The sequence below is a fragment of the Lineus longissimus genome, chromosome 15 (genome assembly GCF_910592395.1).
Source record: "Lineus longissimus chromosome 15, tnLinLong1.2, whole genome shotgun sequence".
Taxonomy (NCBI): domain Eukaryota; kingdom Metazoa; phylum Nemertea; class Pilidiophora; order Heteronemertea; family Lineidae; genus Lineus; species Lineus longissimus.
Window position 1 is genome coordinate 14,278,996 of NC_088322.1, and position 18,186 is coordinate 14,297,181.

The following is an 18,186-nucleotide window of genomic DNA, read 5'->3' on the forward strand; positions in this document are numbered from 1 at the left end:
ATGCTAAAGCCAAGCCCACATTTGGACGATGCCAGTCATATTTTGGACAATGCCTCTCATATTGATCCATTGACAGGACAAAAGACTCTCGTGAGCAGGTAACTGCTAGCCGGTCTGGCACAAGGGGGAGAAGTGCCCGGACGCTGTGACGGCAAATGTATTGTCTTTGGTCATGATCGGTCACGGTTGATTTGAAGGCCAGTCGGTTGGTGTGTGAGCTGCGGAGAACATCGCGGGAACACTTTCTCTGATTTCAGACGTAAAAGTGCCTTCAAATTTTCCGAAACAAATCAAAACGGCTGCAGCAGAAGGTAAGACACAGTATCTATTCCTGATAAAAGTATGGATTGGTTTCAAAGGGTTTTTATTGTAGAAATAGTCATACTATCAAGACGGGAATGAACTGCGCAGTTTGAAATTTCAGACATGTGTGAATTATGTACATCACTGTACATCACTGTACTTCATGTACATGTTCAACAGCGATTTTGATTGCTATCCCTTATCAAATACCATTTGCTCAAAGAAACTAAAGGCGCACGTCCAAGTCATGATGGTAAGGATGGAAGTGATCGTGTTAAATCTGCGTGATGCCATCACTTCGGTTCTATTATAATGTGGAAATCTCCATTGAATTCATGAAGGTTTGTCTAATTACATGTGAGTTGACATGAACAGTTAACAGTTTTAAATTCAACAACCATTCATTTGGCGGCCACTATCCCGACTGTGGTGTAGCACCCGACTATAACTGGCATGAAAAGGGGATACGCTGGTTATGGATGTCAGATCGTGGTTCCCTGACATTTGCAAACACTTTCACTGGACGTAACCCACGCGGCGACACCAAGGACCGCTGGCTGATCTATTGATATGTTCGTAGCAGGGTGTCAAAGTCGGAGAGAAGAAGAGCCACTCGTCTCTTGTAGGGGGTCCATTTGGAAGTGTTTGCATTTGTTAGCCTATAAACACAAGATTTTAATCCTTCAGTCTTGGGTTTGGCGGAGAGAACTAATCTTACATAAGTCCCAGAACAATATCACATGTCTTTATGACAATATTTATTACTGGGACCCAGTACAGTGACGTTCTATCCAATGTTCTTTGAGGCTGTTGATGAGACTTCTTGTTTAAACAGTGCCATTCTGCCCCCTCTAAGGCATACATTGGTAACTAATGAATTTACTGCGAAATGACAGCATTAGTATGCTACCTGGTGCTATTCTGATGGATAGTGATAAGACAAAAATGGGTTGTCCTGATGCAATCACTTTGGAAGCGCATTTTAAGATAGATGTTACGTCCTGCTAATGGGCAACGTCATCATCGCGTACATTCGGGGAAAACTCCCTAACGAGACCTAAACGTCAGCCAAAAAATGGCGTACTGAAATGATAGTTCAGAGAAATCACTCACTGAACGACTTAAAACTGCTGTAAAACAAAACGATACGACACTGATTAGGCGTTTAATTAAAGGAGGAGTTAACCCTAATGCTACATATTGGGTAAAATAATGTATATTTGAGTGAATACCGAAATAATGGCCGTTATTTTCAGCAGAAAGGTTATGACTTTAGTTTGAGAAAAATCCGTCCTATGGCAGTGTAGTGCTGTCGTTTTAACAGAATGTAGTATCTGTGTATTTGCACTATGTAACAACGCTACATGTCGTGAAATCACAGCTGTTTTGCAGGAAGATTTCTTATAACAGTTTCACTCTGACTTATTATCTCCACTTCAGTATGATGTGCCCATCCTTCAAGAGGCTACATTTTCGGGGAATGCTGCGATGATTAAGATGTTAATTGAAGCCTGCTCCAAAGTCAATGCACAGAATCGGGTAGGTCAGCAATTAATCGTGTGAAAGCATCCTATTCCTATCCTCACAGGAGAAGAAGGGGCAGGCCTTGAGAAGAGCTACCATGGTCAAGGCGTAGCTTTAACTGGTACCCCCTGGAATCTGCAGCCAAGGACAGAATAAAGGTTTTTCTGACCTATAAATACCGTGATGGGAAGACAAGATTGGAGATCCTGGAATAATAGTTTCAGAATTCTTCAATTGTCTTTTTACTTGGAGATTTGATTGTGACCAATATCTTTATTCCAGGAAGGTAGGACAGCGTTACATGTTGCTACCAGATTGGGAAACATCGAAATCGTCAAAGAACTGGTGAAGGGTGGTGCTAGGGTGAATGCAGAGACAGAGGTAATGGATTTTATTTTTCGATGAGTTGGAAAACATGTTGACAAGTGTCTTCCTTTGTTATCATACAAAGGACATGATGAAGTGATAATTTTTTAACATTTTGTGAGTTTCAATATAAAAAGTTCAACAACTTTACATCAAAGTAAAAAAAATTGATCAACCAAATGTCCAGTCAACATCAGTTTGATATAAAACTGACATCATTTCAAATAGTCATCAGTCTTTATATATACGAGCAGTGTTTTAAAAATGACATCAAGATGTGTATTTTTGCTTTCATGCTTATTCCTTGTTCCCTAGGATTACAAGACAAGCCTCCATGTTGCATCATGGAAAGGACATGATGATATCGTGAAGTATCTTATCTCTTCTGGTGCTGATGTAAACAGAGCTGATATGGTAAGAGCTGATGACAGTCAGAGCATCAGAATGGTTTACTGGGGTCCTGTGTTCAACTGTTGTGTGTTGCGCACTACCATATCCAAGTCCAGCTGATCATAGTACACGGTTGTACCGTGCCTTTCTTCTTTCTAAACCTTAGAAGAGGCTGCTGTTTAGCTGGAAAGGTAGCGTTCAATTTTATGAGTACCTACATACCAGTATGATGGTACAGCTGTGGGGAAGGATAGTCCTAGTTAGACTGAGCTGTACCAGAAACATATCAAAACCAGTATGTGATTTCAAGATTTGGTAAACTTATCTGCACACAATTTGCTACACCTCTGTTCAATACTAAATTGTTAATAACTTGCGGTTGTTTTTTGTTGTAACTCCAGGATGGAACCACTGCCATGCATTGGGCTGCAAAACACAACAAGAATGATCTGATAGAGTACCTCATAGATTCAGGGGCAAAAGTCAGTTTGGGTGACAAGGTAAGTTGATAATTATTTATGGTTTAGGAACAACACCTGGTCTGCCTGAACACAGTCCATTTGTATGATATCCCTTTTGAATGTCAAAGATATTTTGGCAGCAGTGTGCCAGTTGTACCATCTGACCTTTTTGAGATATATTCTTTCCAACGATGGTATCAGAATTACATGTATGTTCTCAGGCCTACCTTTCATAAATCAAACATTCTTTGTTTATTTCCAGCTGAAGCGGGGACCAATACATGAGGCAGCACTTAGGGGAAATACAGAGGCAGTGCAGTTGTTATTGAAGCATGGGGCTCGTCTGGACCAGAGGACGAAGGTAGGACGCGATTCTATGTTCATAAAGTTTGCAGAATGCTTGGGTTTACGAAGTATGTGGTCTTTCTTATCTACAGAGCAGACTTAAGCATCTGGAGTTATGAAACAGTAGAATTGCATTCTCTAAGTGTTGATTTCGGACTTGAGGTTGGTTGTTCAAAACTATTGCCATCTTGGTATTGTTTTCATAAAGTTGACACCAAGAGCAAAATGCCTGTTTGAACCCTCCAATCAAACAATTTCCTTTTCCATGTTTCAGGACGGATCATCCCTGGTATCCTACATTCTGGACAAGAGTCAACATTTCACAGAAGATCTCACAGAATTGCTTCTGATCGCCGGTGCCAATCCTCATGGAATATTCTCAACCATAATGCCAAGAGACAGTCTAGAAACCAAACGAATAAAAGGTGTGATCTTAAACTTTCAGTACAGTGTCCCAAGTTTGATGAACATTTCTCGAGTTTATATCAGGAGACAGTTATCTGAAGCCAACCGTGGCCGAAGTATCATAAAAGACATTGCTGAACTGCCACTGCCAAACCTGATGAAAGACTTTATACTTTTAAAACCGGATTTAGACAAATTTGAAGAGCGTGACAATGTTCATTTGAATGTGGAGGTCGATCAAGACTGTGGTGAAATAGTCTGTGATGATGATGATTTTGATGATGAATTGTAAGATTTATTTTGATTCTTTAGTTATTAAACGTTATTGTTTCATTGCTGGATTTATTTTGTGATGTGTCAATATGGTACTACCCACAGGGAGGGTATATGCCTGCAAACCAAAAAGTGCCCCCCCCCCACTTGCTACACAAGTAAATCCAAGACAACGCTGTCATTATGACAAACAATAAGTGAACAACATGTTAATCAGAATATACACTTCATTTATTGATATATTTCTCTCATTAAAGAGTATACACATGATGAATTATGCTTCTTTATATTCATAAGTATCGTAGTTTTCAAATAAATGCAAACCCAAGCATTATCAAAAGGGGTCATTTTCGTTGTAATTTTGAAAAGTTTAGTTTTTCTGTCCGAAGATTATAATAATGAGTCTTTTATATATAGCGCAATTCTGTGACACTTTAGTTCTCGCTCACTTGAACTCGACCAGTAGGGGAACTGAGCAGTGACTCGGTCGGGAGTCGAACCCACGACCTCCTGATCATGAGGCCGACTCTCTTCCACTGCGCTACCACGTAGTCTGCTCTTTGTACAAATGGTATCGAGTTTCATATGACTTAACGCGTGGGAGGGTCTGGCAAGTAGTCTTGGACCATCATTGAGTGACCCTTCAGAAGAAATACGTCCAAAACATATGAATTTGCCAAGGATGAAGCTTTGGCATGTTGAACAGACATGTATGTTGCATTGATATTTGATAGAATAATAATAGAAGAAATTGATGTCCTCGGATTTCACAAAAGGCAGACAATAGTGAAATGAACAAACAGTCCGTCTCAACCTGCCAAGCTCAGAGCGACATGCGACTGGTTTTGCTGGACTGGGTCACATTTACATTGCAGAATATATACTGTGTTGGTTAAGAGGCCTCTTTTTCACGAGGTCTATTACAGAGAATATGCCTATTGTAGATGAGGCACCCCTTGGCAGGGGTAAACCCGTCAACAGTTGTCTTTGTTTCTCATTGGTTGATGAAGGCTCGTCTAAGAGGTAGTGTATGGCACATTTATAGCAAAAAGTTATTTACATAAAATGACATAAATCTTGAAGTACAATACAACAGTCAAGATAAAATTCCAGAATCTTCGATTTATGGCACAATTATGCTAGTTATTCATAGGCGTTTTCAGGATTTAACCTCTGTAATGAGGAACCTCTCCGTCAAGGGCATCATTTGTCATGGCCACCATGGTGTCCTTGATACGGAGGTTCTACAATATCCTGGTGAAAGAAGTGCATTATGTACAGCTCATTTCATCTTGAGAGCGCCACATTGCAAAATAATCTACATTTCATGTATATTTACAATCAATTACTTTATACATTGGTGCAGTATGTACACAATCCCTGGGTGAAAATCAAGTCGTGTCCTTCTCCCCCCCCCCCCCAACAAAGTTTAAAGTTTATTGGTTTGTTCATTCCAAATTTGAAAGTTGAAATTGGTTCTGAATATGAATTATAACAACCCTGTTGTGTGGAGTTGTAAACGAATACTATGAATGCCAAATTTCGTTTTTGTGAACAGTGTAAACAGATGAATCATATGCATCTTTAACCTACACTATGAAATGCTGCTGCGAGTTGTGCCGGCAAAATGACTGTGAAGTAGATGACAGGGACAACAATGACGATGACGAAAGTCAAAATAATCCCGGAGACATTGATCCACATTGCAACTTTTCCTTTGGACCTTGCGCCCTCCATGTCATCTCCGTCTGCGGCGCTGTTGGACATGATGGAGAAGATGAGAGCAATGAGGCCGAATAACGGATTGCAGCAGATGAGGACGAAGATAGAGAAGCCAAGATAGCTGGCTGGTTTCTGTTGCTGTGTTTGGATGATGGTTACGTTTGTCGTCCCTTGTTGCTGCTGTAAGACAATGATAACACCGTTAGATTTATATAATGACAGTATTAGATTTTGATAATGAGTGTTAGATTTTTTGTTATCTCCTTGAAGCTGGTCATCAGAGTACACTAGTGGAACCTGTCCATTAAAGGAATGGTCGGCTTTTTATTGCAGTATGTTTGTTCTTCTTCTGGTTCATCAATAAACTATATTGTGTTAGATCGTGTTTGATGCTCGTTTGATGCTCCTTTTCTGTGCAATTTGTTAATGGAAACTATTTGTAGAATAGGAGGTGACTGGGCAGCCGATAGCTGAGTAATATTGCCCTTAACAATGCCGACGGTCGGTTAAGGACAACCATTGGACGCGCGTTGTAGCAATGGGTGATATGAATAAAGACTAGCAAATGCTTTTACTCCGCTTTTGTACAGGAAGGCCTAGTGTAAATGTACATGGCGATTTAGAGAAAAGCATTTGCTAGTCTTTATTCATATCACCCAATGTCAAGGCATTGAGCTCAAAATCTGAGCTGATAACTTTGGAATTAGGGTCACCCATCAAAATGTAAGATACTCACCCCATACCCCGGTTGAGGTTGCCCGTATCCTGGTTGAGGTTGGCCATAACCTGGTTGAGGTTGGCCATAACCTGGTTGAGGTTGGCCATAACCTGGTTGAGATTGGCCATAACCTGGTTGTGCTTGTCCATACTGTGGCTGACCCTGGTCATATTGATTTGGTTGCCCGCCATAACCTTGCGGGGGTGGACCTGTTTGTCCAGGAGGATACGCTGTGTTATCGGCCATCTTGGAAGATTTCAGCCTGAAAAAACGAATGACAAAATCAGAACCTTTCTGGGTTTCTAACTGCCGATATTGTTTCATGCACGGCAAGCGGTACAGTTATAACCTCCTGATACAATTATACATCACAATTGGTTCGGATGTTCTCTCAAATATAGGTGAGTCGCCCGCGGCTGGCTGGTGCTGGTGTAGGTGTGGCATTAGCTTTTGATATATTCTGGACCCAATTCCCAGACAGATAAAGAGGATTATTCTAATGACCCATGTCGATTCAATGTGCCTGAAGGTAGCTCAAATATTTGAACTTGTCACATATCTGTAAGTAGGCCTATAACTGGAGTGGTACGAATGTAGACCTAATGTGACACGTGAGAGTGCAGGGGCGTTTTTGATCGAGACCTCGGGTTAGTTTTGGTACTGATCTCTTGAAAAAAACTTTCTGTACAATTGCAGATTTCCAATAGCAATGGTGCGCTTTATTGTATTACTGACAACCGGGGGCAACATCAATGAAATAAAATAAAAAAATGAAGACAAAGGAGTGATCCGATTATAATTAGGCGAATGGATTGGTGAAAAATTTACGAAGTCCCAATAGTCATGAAAATAAACAAATCCTGCTTTAATTTCGCCAACGTGAAAAGTTGGAAAAAACTGGGTATGCCTACTCGTTGTTTTGGCCAGTGCGATTCTCTTATTCATATGAACGATGATGTTAACGTGACTGACTAGGGCTACGCAAGGAACCTCCATGGGCTACTAAAGTAAGAATTAATGGTTGGATGTCAAACGACTCCCTTCGACTTTTCGGATTCGGTCGGTTAAAACTCGCAGTAGTTATTAAACCAGTAAACGATCGGTCTTTTCTCCATTGATCGTTGACCGTTGTCTGCAGTATCTTTGAGTACGTTCAAAGCATTTACAGGCGGATGCATAGCGTGCGACTCTACAGTAACACGCTTACGATCTACTGAAATCGACAAGGACTTGCTAAAAAAACCTAAATTGGAAATATTTACATTAAACTCACCCCAATTTAAATTTATTCCACTTTTTCTATGCGCAAGTGCGGTGAAATCCGAGTAAGAAAATATATTTGATTTGTCTCCGAGTTTCTGCAAGCGCTACCTCGCTTGATCACGCATGACGCATGTTGTTCCTGTTCCTATGGAGGGAATGTACACATGTGTTTTTCATTGCAGTAATGGCGTCTCTGCTGCCTGGCAACGGTCCATAGCAACGGCGCCAACTTACATCTGCTTATCCCCAATCCACGAGTCGGGTCTACAATACTGGTATATATTGTATCGGCGAAGCGGACCCGTTCATTGCACTCATCTGAAACAATGAAATGGAAGAGTGCTTATTGTCCTGATCTCAATCTCATTCCCAGGTTGTGTACTGTACATGTACAAAGGCGAGGTTCATCAATGATGAGTTTGCTGATCGATGGATTATCTATAATTGATCTATCGGGAGTTGTGACCATGAATTACTTGTGAACAGAAGGACCATTTAATACTGTAAACGTGCTCAAGCGTCCAGAAATGAACGATGCACATATGTATACTGAAAATTGTCACAGCCTTGATTTTCAGCCCCCAAGAGAGAGAATATCACTAAAATTGCTTTGATCGAGAATGAATGGTAAGTGCAGCATGCACCGCCACCTACAATCAAGTGTCAGAGTGATACGGATATGACATATCAGTTGGCCCACGCGTACTCCACCTCAAATCAAAATTATGGGTATCAGAATAGCTTTTATTCTAAATAATGACATACGTTACATGCAGATGGATATATTCAGTGAATGATATTTGATATTAATACATGATTTTGTAATTCTCTCTTTTCAACGGTACAATAATGAAGCTACGCCGTCCCGATATCAAGTTTTTGTCGGCATATTAATACCCGGTTTTAACTCTCAAATTACTGCCAAAGGTCGGATGATAGTTATGGAATATGCACAGAAGCCCTTCCGATGGGAGACAACGCATGCACCATGGCGATCAGTCCAATGGAATGGCATGTCATGACTCTCTGTACAGCCAAATGAGCAACACGACTTAGGGCACGGACACATCACATGGAAAAGGACGAAGTTTAAAGCCTGGCTGTCAGACTAACTCATCAACAGTTTTTGCGGTGACCTATCTCGTCTCGCCGGTGGGGCAATGAACATTCAGGCGCAGTTGAGGTGTCCATCCCGAGCGACTGTCCGATTCATGAGCAACGTTCCCAGGTCGGATGTGTGCTTCTCATTGTTCGGGAACGCTCCAAGACAAATGGACAGGTTTTTCTCATTTTCCCCTACTGAATAGTCAAGGTTCTCTACATAAAACACTGAAATATGGGAAACAATCAATCTTTACACCGGCTCTACAAATCGGTCGACTCGGGGCCCTACAACGCCAAAGGATTCTCTTCAGCAGTTATTCAAGTGAATGTTGGTGGGTACTTGTCCTCGTACCACATATATTTATCCTTGAGCAACGCCCTCCCGCTCCCGTACACGCGAACCTGGGCGCCAAATTTATTCACCACCGCAAAATCATCATCTGGCTCAAAAACCGCGAATGTCTTCGGGCCGTACAGTCCGTCAGCGAATGACAACAACGTTTTGGTATTGGAGACATCGAAATCAAGAGGTTCCTTCTCTGTGATTGGGATTTTCTGGATGCAGTCTCTGTAGCTGTTGCACACCATCACGCCACCTTTTGACCATGTCATGCTGCGCAGGCGCGCCGTGTTTGCGACTGCGCGGCAGACGTATGTGTCATCGAAAGGCGATCGGTATCCGTAGAGAAACATTTGCCCGTCTTCAGTCAGGGCTGCGATGTGATGGGTATCAGTCAGTGTGATGTTGCAATAATTATTCGTCACACCCAAAATAGGTTTAGGGTCGAAAAGCGTGAACTTCCTCCCACCATCCCTATCTGCTTCAATGTTCGCCCGATAGGTGACCAAACTGCCCTTCTTCGCGCTCGGGTCCCAGAATGCAATGGCGGCGCGGTCATCTTTGATTGAGATACACTTCGGCTGGACTTTGAACTTGACACTTCCTGCGCACTTGCCATCGGACGTGAAAACCTTGAGACACCTTTTGCCCGAATCTATGATTATGATAAACCCCTTGAAAACAGCCATATCGCAAGGCCGAGAATTCTCCGGCTCCCTCTCAAGGTGAATTTTGAAAGACTTGTGAAACACGAAACGCTTGCAATCGGAGAATTTTTGGCAGGCGTGTATTTCGATTTGTTTATTTTCCTTGTCCAGAAGAGCTAGATCATTATTGGGCAAGAAGCAAATACCGCTGTACCACGGCTCGTTTCGAAATCTCTTCGAGGGCGAGACCAGAGAGGAGACGTAGGTGTAGTTAAAATGCCGGCGTTCGTCGTCTGCTGGTGACTCGGTCGAGAATCTGTCCGGGGACATGGTGTCGTTCCATCGCGGAACACCCTCGAATGATTCACTGAAGCGAGATCGAGGAGGCGTGGTCCGTCGGAAGGTCAGAGGCGGTTCGGAGTTCAGATGCAGCCTCCTTTGATCACGGTCCATCTCGCGGGAACTCGGTACTGGAAAATGATGTTGATTTTTAGTTATACATTGAAAGCAGTTGTTCGAATCAAACGTGAAGCAGAAGGGTTGATAATGTGGCAAGAGTGTAGATTTTTCTTGGGTATGTCGATAGTCATTCAGAAGTGCAAACCAAAATACCAAGTTTAACGAGAGGAGCCTAGTTCAATGCCATACAGGGCCGGTTTGAATGTCGCAGAAGAATAACTTGATGATACTCTCATCATTTGAATGTCATTTGTTTTGTTCTGACAAGCCCCGGGATTAACTCACCTATTTCTGCTAGATGTCGATACCGTTGCCTAGGATTAGTGAGGTTCAATTTGGCGGTTACATCCGGGACCCACATCACACCTTTCTTATTAACGCGGTACTTGGAAATAGTTTCTGCAGAAGAAAGACATCAACTGTCCTGTCAATCTCGGCACTTGGAAATGGAGTACACACATACAATAGACGTAGTACGACAAACTGCTTTTGCATCGGTAAAAATTTGCTCCCAAACTATGTGCCGGGGCTATTTCTTTTCAAATTATCCACATTATCTCTTACTCTTCTAAAATATAGAATAAGTCATCTTGTCATCCTCTTGCCTAAGGGGCAGTGACTGCACGATAGCCTATGCTTCCTAACACAAGCTGCATTGACCCAGTTGTGCCATTGAGTTATGTCTATTGGACCTATTTCGGTATTTGTATTTATTCACCAATCCTTGCCAAGAACACCACAAGTATAGAACCGTTAATGAGTTTTTTCTAACAATTATATAAAGAGGCAGACCACAGGAAACCTCGGGACAGACGACCGACCACAGACATGATCAGAGATGTCCTTTTGGCGACTCAAAAGTGTCTCTAAAACAACAAAGGATCCCAAGAAGAAGATACACACCCGCTATTTCGTTCAGTCTCAGCTCCTGCAGCCCAGCGACAAGCTTCTCCACCGTGGCCTCGGGCCCGTACATCTTTTCCCACCTAACAAGACCCTTGTAGACAATCTCCGCGGGCCGCTTGTGGCGGTAGGTGGTGAGGGTCTCTTGTATCTCCGACTCTGGCATCCCGAGAATACGCATCAGGTTGGCCCAGTCGTGGAAGATTTGGGGCGAAAGGATGGCGAAGACTTGCCGGATGTCTGCAAAGTAAATTTTGAATACATGTTGTCAAATACCCCGGCCATATCTCTTGGGGCCCTAATGGTATCCTTTCGTGTTCGTGAAAGGCCTGATTTATCAGTGAAACATTCCCCCATCCGTGAAAAGTCTAGTGATTTTCGGCTTAAATATTGGCCATTTCAAAACCGACTGATGATACACTTTTATATTGTCATGTCCATGCGATGCGCAATGTATCCCATCCAACAAGGACACACTTTCGTCGTCTAGGCTGTCTTCGCGATCGGCCCGGTTGCAGCGTAGTCCATCATTTTAGGGACGCAACAACGAACTTGAGGACCCTCTTGTACTTTAAAAATAAACACATTTCAATGCTTGCGAATGTTTTAGAAGTTTAAGGGCATATTTGAACTTACCATCGACGGGTACGTAAGCCATTGCGGGATAATTTACTTTATGAAGGTATCCAGGGTGTTATTCGCGATGCCTGAAATCATAAACAATGCTAATTATCGTAAAACATCCCACCAGTCGGAGACTAGTCTGTACTCGCTCCGTTGCGTCCTGCACTTCCGCCCACTGTTGGCCTACTCGTCCTCTGTACATGCAGTACAACAGGTGGATGAAGAAATTGAGAAATCACCGAAATGCAGTTTGGTTTGAATATGTGTGTGTTGCAGTGTCATTCAATCATAGACATTTGTAGTTGGTAGACTGCTAGGGTGTGTCCAGATTGATGGTGTAGTCTCTGGACTCCAGTACTCCGGCAGTGCAGTAGGCCTTATCATGCATGCATGGTTATATCATGGTAATCAAGACTGGTCGGCCTCCTTTTGCACAGCAGGGCCATGATAGATGTCAAATCCCCTGTGGTACATATCGATAATTACATCTACAGTGGGTCCAGTGTATGGGCCTACATATTTACCAGATATTCCTTTTGAATGGCATGATAGTTTGGATTTTACAGAGAATAGTGAACAATGAGCAATGGGGTAATGAGCTGAGGCTTGCAGTGTGAAAATATCTAAAGTTTGCCAAACCAAAGGTTGGCTTTTGTTCCTTTGTTGACACAAGATTTATTTGATTTATGCCGACTTGAACTTGAGCGTAATGATCGAGGAGGGTGTATCTTCAAATGATAGGCCTCAGGGGGAGGGTTGGACTGTCCCTAGGCGACTCCATGACCTAGAATGTGCAGTTCCTTGCATGAAACTGCCTGTCTAGTATCTAAAACACAGTAGGCCTACAGGAACACAAGAGCAACTGAGCATGAAGAAATCTTAGGCTGAAATTGGGGTTTATCCAATCTTCCTATAGTTGTATTTGATTGCTTGAAAATTATCAAAACTGGACAATCAAGAGTAGCATTCCATCACTCCTTAGTCCTTGACCAATGAATATATGATCAGTATAACCAGAATGAAAAAAATATTTGGACTTAGACATTTTTTCATCCTTCAGATTTGAATTTTTTTTGTAAGTTCAAAATTCTGATAAATTTTCAAAGCCAAACCATTTTTGGGACTGATGATGTTTCTTCATTTTTTTCAGAAAAAAATCAATTGAAAGAAATATTTGGACTTGAATTTTTTTTTCATCTCCAGCATGACAAATTTGCTGCAATCAATTTCTCAACAGAAATCATGCAGCATTCGTCTTTTCAGTTTTCATCATTCCACATTTTAGAATGCTCCCATATGTTCAGTGATAAACACTGCCTGACTTAATGCAAATCACATGATTTTTTGCTGTCGGTACCCAGCATGTCTAACACTGACAGGACAGAATGATGAAAAAAAACAGGGATAAATTGCACTTGCCTGCCTTTGATTGTAAGATATGAGTGATGGCATTTTCATAATAACGGACACATTGAAAAAAGAACCTTCATGTACATGTAGCTGTCTCTACAAGGCAGCAAGGTTTTTCAAAAGTTCAAAAACCTTTACTTTCAAGAATGTCAGTTTATAGCTGATGGAATTCTCAGTCATTGGTTATGTAGAGAAGTACAGGAACCTACTGCTATGCCTCTCAAGGCCTGATGGGTTTTTAAAACCAGAAACCTTTATTTTTTAAGTTGGCTAGAGGTGATGGGATTTTTATCAGTCACATTGAGAAATGCGAAATTTACCTACCTCTAATGGTTTTTAAGAGTGTAAGCTATAGGTGTTAGCATTGTCATTTGTCACATTGAGAAAAATGTGGGAACCTACCTGCCTCTAAAGAGCTAAAGTTTCATGCCAAGTCTAAACCGTAATCCTTTGCTGTGCAAATGGAATTATCAGAGAGGCAAATAGTAAATACGGAACCTTATGTTATCCTGTAGCCAAGCACCACCAATATGTATTACGGTAAGAGTAATCAATAATTAAACGAGTAAATGCTGTGACAGTGGTCACATTTATGAATAAAACCAATAACTTAGGGGGATGTGGTCAATAATCGATTTTGATTTAGGAGATATTGATTTACATGCAGGATGCTGGTGGTGTAAAGCTAAATTTGGTTCCCTGTAGTATTAGTCCTATTACATGTATTACTTATTCAGTGATACTGTGGTGCTAGTTGGGGTGACCTTAAAGCTCTGTACACACTGACAACATTTTGGGAAACATGTTGGCCAACATGTTGTCCAGGTGCGATGTTATCGAAAATTTGGCCCTGTATACACATGACAACATTCGACAACATGTTGGGCAACTTGTTGTCGAATGTTTCCGAGAAATGAGGATTTTTGAGGGAATATTTTGGAGGGAAATTCATAAACAATGGAAGATTCCAAGAGAAGAAGATGTATTTTCGGTGGCTCTGCCATAATTTTACGTATCCTGATTGAATGAAAGACGGCGAAGAAGACGTAAAGATGAGAAAAGAGTGTTGACAAGACCATGGATTTATATGAGACACCAGCATGGGGCAAATTTTGTAGCTATTTCTAGAATAGCAGCTTTCTTTTTGTTCTTGTCTTTATATTCCCTGGATGTTACATCCCATAAACAGGCACAACTTTCCCATACTGCAATAAGTTGTTCAACTTCACTCAGTAACCATTCCTTGCTTGAGGCTGCCATTTTGACTACATCACATGGCTTAAGGTAGATCATGTGATTTGTGGCCTATTTCTGATTGGATAAAACTCGACAACATCATTAGCATCTCGGCAACAAAATTGATTTTGTATTATTTCGACAACATTTGAGCAACATTTGGCCAACATGTTACCGAATGTTTCCGAACTGTACACACTGCCAACATTTTCGATAACATCGCACCTGGACAACATGTTGGCCAACATGTTTCCCAAAATGTTGTCAGTGTGTACAGAGCTTAAAGGGAATCTACACAAACACTTTTTGTGACAGCTGACTGGCTAGTTCTTCAAGGCATTTAGATTCTTGTTGCACCTTGTAAGTCTTGTAGGTGTTTAACATCCGAGAGAATGAATCGCTAATGAACTTAGCCCAGTCTCATGCACCAGGTTGGGTCATGCCTTTAAACGTGGAACAGCCCCCCCCCAATTGACTGACAGCCCCCCTCTGAATATTCTTTTATGTGTGTTGTAGGGGGGGGGGGGGGGGTGTTTGCCAGACAATTGGAGGGGGGGGGCTGTTGAGCTCAAATTTCATGTGCCTGTGATTTGATGACTAGGGTGTCCCCAAATACGTATGCCCTGGCCAGTGTACTCATGATAGAGTACAATGTAGGGTCGGCCGAATGAATGATGTAAGGGCGAAATTTGAGGTTAAAGGATGCAAGTACATTTAGTGGGAGGCCATGTCCGTGTGATCAGCTAACTGCACAGCAATGCAATCCTCTATCTACTGTCTTAGTTAAGAACACATCATGTTAAATGCAACGTTTTACTCACAAGACTTACAGCATTACTCATGTTTTGAATCGTCGGCTTTTTATCTTGTTCATGTCAATCTCTAAATAATGCAAATTGAGATCTTTTTTCATGAGAACATAATGACCAGGTAAAGTACAAAAAATGAGTAAATTTCCTAAACGTACCGTTGGTGAAATCCTGTTTTTTATCCAGAGTTACGCCATGTTCTCCTGGTTAGTTACTCCTAAACATTGGCTGCGCTCAGTACGAATAACTCAAACTATAGGCCTTTCCTATATTCTTTCTATAGGTGTAGTATTCTCATCGCAATGATATATTGAATAACGGGACTATGATATTCAACTTCTCAATATACCCCACTTTTGATTTTCAATGGGCTATTGACGACACTTTCTTGTACGAACTGGGCCTGTCATGCTATAGGAAGGCGACAAAAGAAAAGTAAAACCATCATCTCTTAGAATAGTTCGAATTTATAGGCCTAGAGTGGTTCCACGTTTGGCTCGATATTGATGCGATATGATAATAATAATGATACTATATGTACATTACACGAAAGAATAAATAACAAGAAATGAAGAAGAAAAAAAGAGAAAAAGGTAATGGATTCACGGGAGTCGAACCCGTCACCTCCAGATCGAAAGTCCAGCATTCTAACCGTTGATCCACCAAGGCTTTCTTGTTAGGGTGAAGATTTTCGTCGCCACTTATTGGCGACCGTCCCCCCTTATAAATACGGTCTGCCTTTTCTCAGAAGCGTGGGCCAACGTCGTAGATGCTTCATATTGCAGATCAGAAAATTTGTCCGAGGCCATTGACGGGACATACATTTTCCGCTTTGTGGTTTCAGGTCGGGGTGGCGAAAAAATTTAAGAGGCAACGAGCGCATCTACATGTATATTATTCTTTTGTAACAGTATCTTGCTCCCGCGGAAAATTTATCTTTTTTCCATATCGCCACTTCTGCAATACAGTTTCTTTGATATTGCAATTAGTCCAGTCGACGAGGTCGAAGGATTTTGTAAATGTCTCTTGATCATAAATTGACTTGCTGATTGGCTTTTTGTAGTGGTAGTGAAATGTTTGTTGTCGGTCATCATGATATAACGAAGCTATATTGAAATGCTGCGTGTATGACTCTGAGACGGGCCTTTAAATAGTTGACGAAGAGAATAATGTGCCGTTTCAAAATACGATTAATTGGAAGGAGTAATAATACTTGCCTTCAACTTTGATTTTGATGAGACGTGCTTGTCGCACTACCGTTTCCTTGAATAGACACGGTAGTGTCCGATAGTGTCGTAAGCTCGTCTCATTAAAATAAAAAAATGATCGAAAACAATGGTGTCATATCACTCCTTTTAAATAATCCTCATTCTGATCGTCAACACGACGTCATTGAGGGTTTTTAGTTTGATAATGAGTAGGCCTACTGTTAAATCGGCAAGAAGCCTTCTCGACTTCGAAGGTGACATCGCTTAATTTTGAAATGGAATCATATTATTAGATAAAACTGTTCACGAATCGGTGTTTACTTCTCAGCTGTTGTGCTCGTTTCATGCGGATTATTCTGTGACATTTTCATCGTAACATTCTTGGAAACTATCAACCGTAAGTTACCTTTGCGCCGCGGCCGGCACAGGGGATTTAAAGAGCTCTACTCAGTTTGGGCGTTAAACATTCTCTCACCTGCCTACATTTCTTGTGGTCGTTTTAACATGGCTATTAAAGGGACATTTGGTATGTATAACTCTAATTTCTGCTTGGCTAATATTTCTAACTTCCCCCAGCACCTTATCTCTGATGTTACTGTAAATATCGATAGTCATACTTCTGCAGCGGTCATATAGTGTAGGTCTGTTGTTACTCATCAATGGGCAGGTTTCGCTCCCCTTATGAACGACGAACTACGAAAGTCTGCGGTGTCATCAAGTCCTCATGTCTTCATTCCTTACACAACTCGTAAATCATCCACTTAACAAACTTCTTTTACGAAGAATCGGAAACATTTTCCAAAAAGTGGTCGATAAGTACCATTTTGGATACATCGCTGTTCGTCGTTCGTAGTTCTTCGTGAGGGTAACGAAACCTATAGTTGTTTATTTTCAGTTGATCGATGTGTACATGTACGATATACGACGATGTAATATGATACGCGTATTTAATTTTCAGTGAATACGGGCCATACGGTACTGAAGAGAATGGTGTCCTTCGATGTGTCTTCGCCGCAGTAGCTGGGCTGCTGCCTCGAATATCTGGACGGCTAATGAGAGAAAGTAATTACGTAATTCTGGTGATACGTTACACGACTTGAATGCATCAGCGGGTGCTTTATCGGTAGGCGGGCCCACGAAAAGTCCAATTGTTTCGATGCATTAGTCGGTAAGTGATATACGACCGGTATATAAAGCTACAACGGAGAGGTTTGCATAATTCTTCGGATGGAAAATCAAATCTAGTGGTAAGATCACTTAATTTAATCACCGTTTTTCGACATCCGGATTTCTAATGATCGATTTGTGTTCGCCGATTTGCAGTAGGTTCACCGGAAAGAAAACTTGATGTATATAAAACCATGTGTGCCGATTTGGTATTTTTGGCTTTCCGGTGTGGCGGGGATAGTAGTCCTAGGGCTGATAGTCCGTGTAACAATAGCCCGCATTGCTAAATGTTTTGTTTAGGGTTAGCGGTACAATAGATCATGCTGCTTAATTGATCAAATACAATGCTACCGGACTATGACTCCAGGGTGACTATATCCGCTGTCACACCGGTACCTGAGTCAGTACAATCACGCAGTGTCCGTCACCCGTCGTTGTCCGTCAACAATAGTCACAAAACAGTCACCTGTCACTTAACTTCACTTATGAAATTGATAATTGAGATACAT

At 41.6% G+C, this 18,186-nt stretch overlaps 3 protein-coding genes across 5 annotated transcripts; 1 reads left to right on the forward strand and 2 right to left on the reverse strand.

Annotated features, from left to right (window-relative positions):
- The first annotated feature begins 114 nt into the window (after nucleotides 1-114).
- On the forward strand, nucleotides 115-4,127 carry LOC135499977 (26S proteasome non-ATPase regulatory subunit 10-like). 2 transcript variants are annotated; one of them, XM_064791066.1, is made up of 7 exons: nucleotides 115-311; nucleotides 1,744-1,842; nucleotides 2,110-2,208; nucleotides 2,509-2,607; nucleotides 2,985-3,083; nucleotides 3,307-3,405; nucleotides 3,664-4,127. In XM_064791066.1, the coding sequence occupies exons 2-7, from the start codon at nucleotides 1,792-1,794 to the stop codon at nucleotides 4,084-4,086; spliced, it is 870 nt and encodes a 289-aa protein (XP_064647136.1). In that variant the 5' UTR covers nucleotides 115-311; nucleotides 1,744-1,791; the 3' UTR covers nucleotides 4,087-4,127. The 2 variants fall into 2 exon arrangements, with proteins under 2 accessions (XP_064647136.1, XP_064647138.1); XM_064791068.1 differs by lacking the exon at nucleotides 115-311 and adding an exon at nucleotides 1,373-1,507.
- A 160-nt stretch (nucleotides 4,128-4,287) lies between these two features.
- Nucleotides 4,288-8,304, reverse strand: LOC135499978 (trafficking regulator of GLUT4 1-like). The gene is made up of 3 exons (XM_064791069.1): nucleotides 7,781-8,304; nucleotides 6,526-6,769; nucleotides 4,288-5,969 (listed from the first exon to the last, which is right to left on the reverse strand). The coding sequence occupies exons 2-3, from the start codon at nucleotides 6,751-6,753 to the stop codon at nucleotides 5,652-5,654; spliced, it is 546 nt and encodes a 181-aa protein (XP_064647139.1). The 5' UTR covers nucleotides 6,754-6,769; nucleotides 7,781-8,304; the 3' UTR covers nucleotides 4,288-5,651.
- Nucleotides 8,305-8,493: 189 nt separating this feature from the next.
- LOC135499925 (uncharacterized) lies at nucleotides 8,494-15,543 on the reverse strand. 2 transcript variants are annotated; one of them, XM_064790985.1, is made up of 5 exons: nucleotides 15,461-15,543; nucleotides 11,860-11,930; nucleotides 11,224-11,463; nucleotides 10,606-10,719; nucleotides 8,494-10,331 (listed from the first exon to the last, which is right to left on the reverse strand). In XM_064790985.1, exons 2-5 carry the CDS (start codon nucleotides 11,879-11,881, stop codon nucleotides 9,193-9,195), a joined length of 1,515 nt encoding a protein of 504 aa, XP_064647055.1. In that variant the 5' UTR covers nucleotides 11,882-11,930; nucleotides 15,461-15,543; the 3' UTR covers nucleotides 8,494-9,192. The 2 variants fall into 2 exon arrangements, with proteins under 2 accessions (XP_064647055.1, XP_064647056.1); XM_064790986.1 differs by lacking the exon at nucleotides 15,461-15,543 and adding an exon at nucleotides 13,660-13,950.
- Nucleotides 15,544-18,186: the final 2,643 nt, after the last annotated feature.

Bases quoted from the DNA above. Each gene is read 5' to 3' on its own strand.
- LOC135499977 (XM_064791066.1), top strand. From the start codon at position 1,792: ATGATTAAGATGTTAATTGAAGCCTGCTCCAAAGTCAATGCACAGAAT. The intron at 2,608-2,984 runs GTAAGAGCTGAT...TTGTAACTCCAG, and splicing joins ATGTAAACAGAGCTGATATG to GATGGAACCACTGCCATGCA. The intron at 3,406-3,663 runs GTAGGACGCGAT...TCCATGTTTCAG, and splicing joins GTCTGGACCAGAGGACGAAG to GACGGATCATCCCTGGTATC.
- LOC135499925 (XM_064790985.1), bottom strand. From the start codon at position 11,881: ATGGCTTACGTACCCGTCGATG. The intron at 10,720-11,223 runs GTGTGTATCTTC...TTTCTTCTGCAG, and splicing joins GAGACTGAACGAAATAGCGG to AAACTATTTCCAAGTACCGC. The intron at 10,332-10,605 runs GTGAGTTAATCC...ATCATTTTCCAG, and splicing joins TCGACATCTAGCAGAAATAG to TACCGAGTTCCCGCGAGATG.
- LOC135499978 (XM_064791069.1), bottom strand. From the start codon at position 6,753: ATGGCCGATAACACAGCGTATCCTCCTGGACAAACAGGTCCACCCCCG. The intron at 5,970-6,525 runs GTGAGTATCTTA...ATTGTCTTACAG, and splicing joins AACCTCAACCGGGGTATGGG to CAGCAACAAGGGACGACAAA.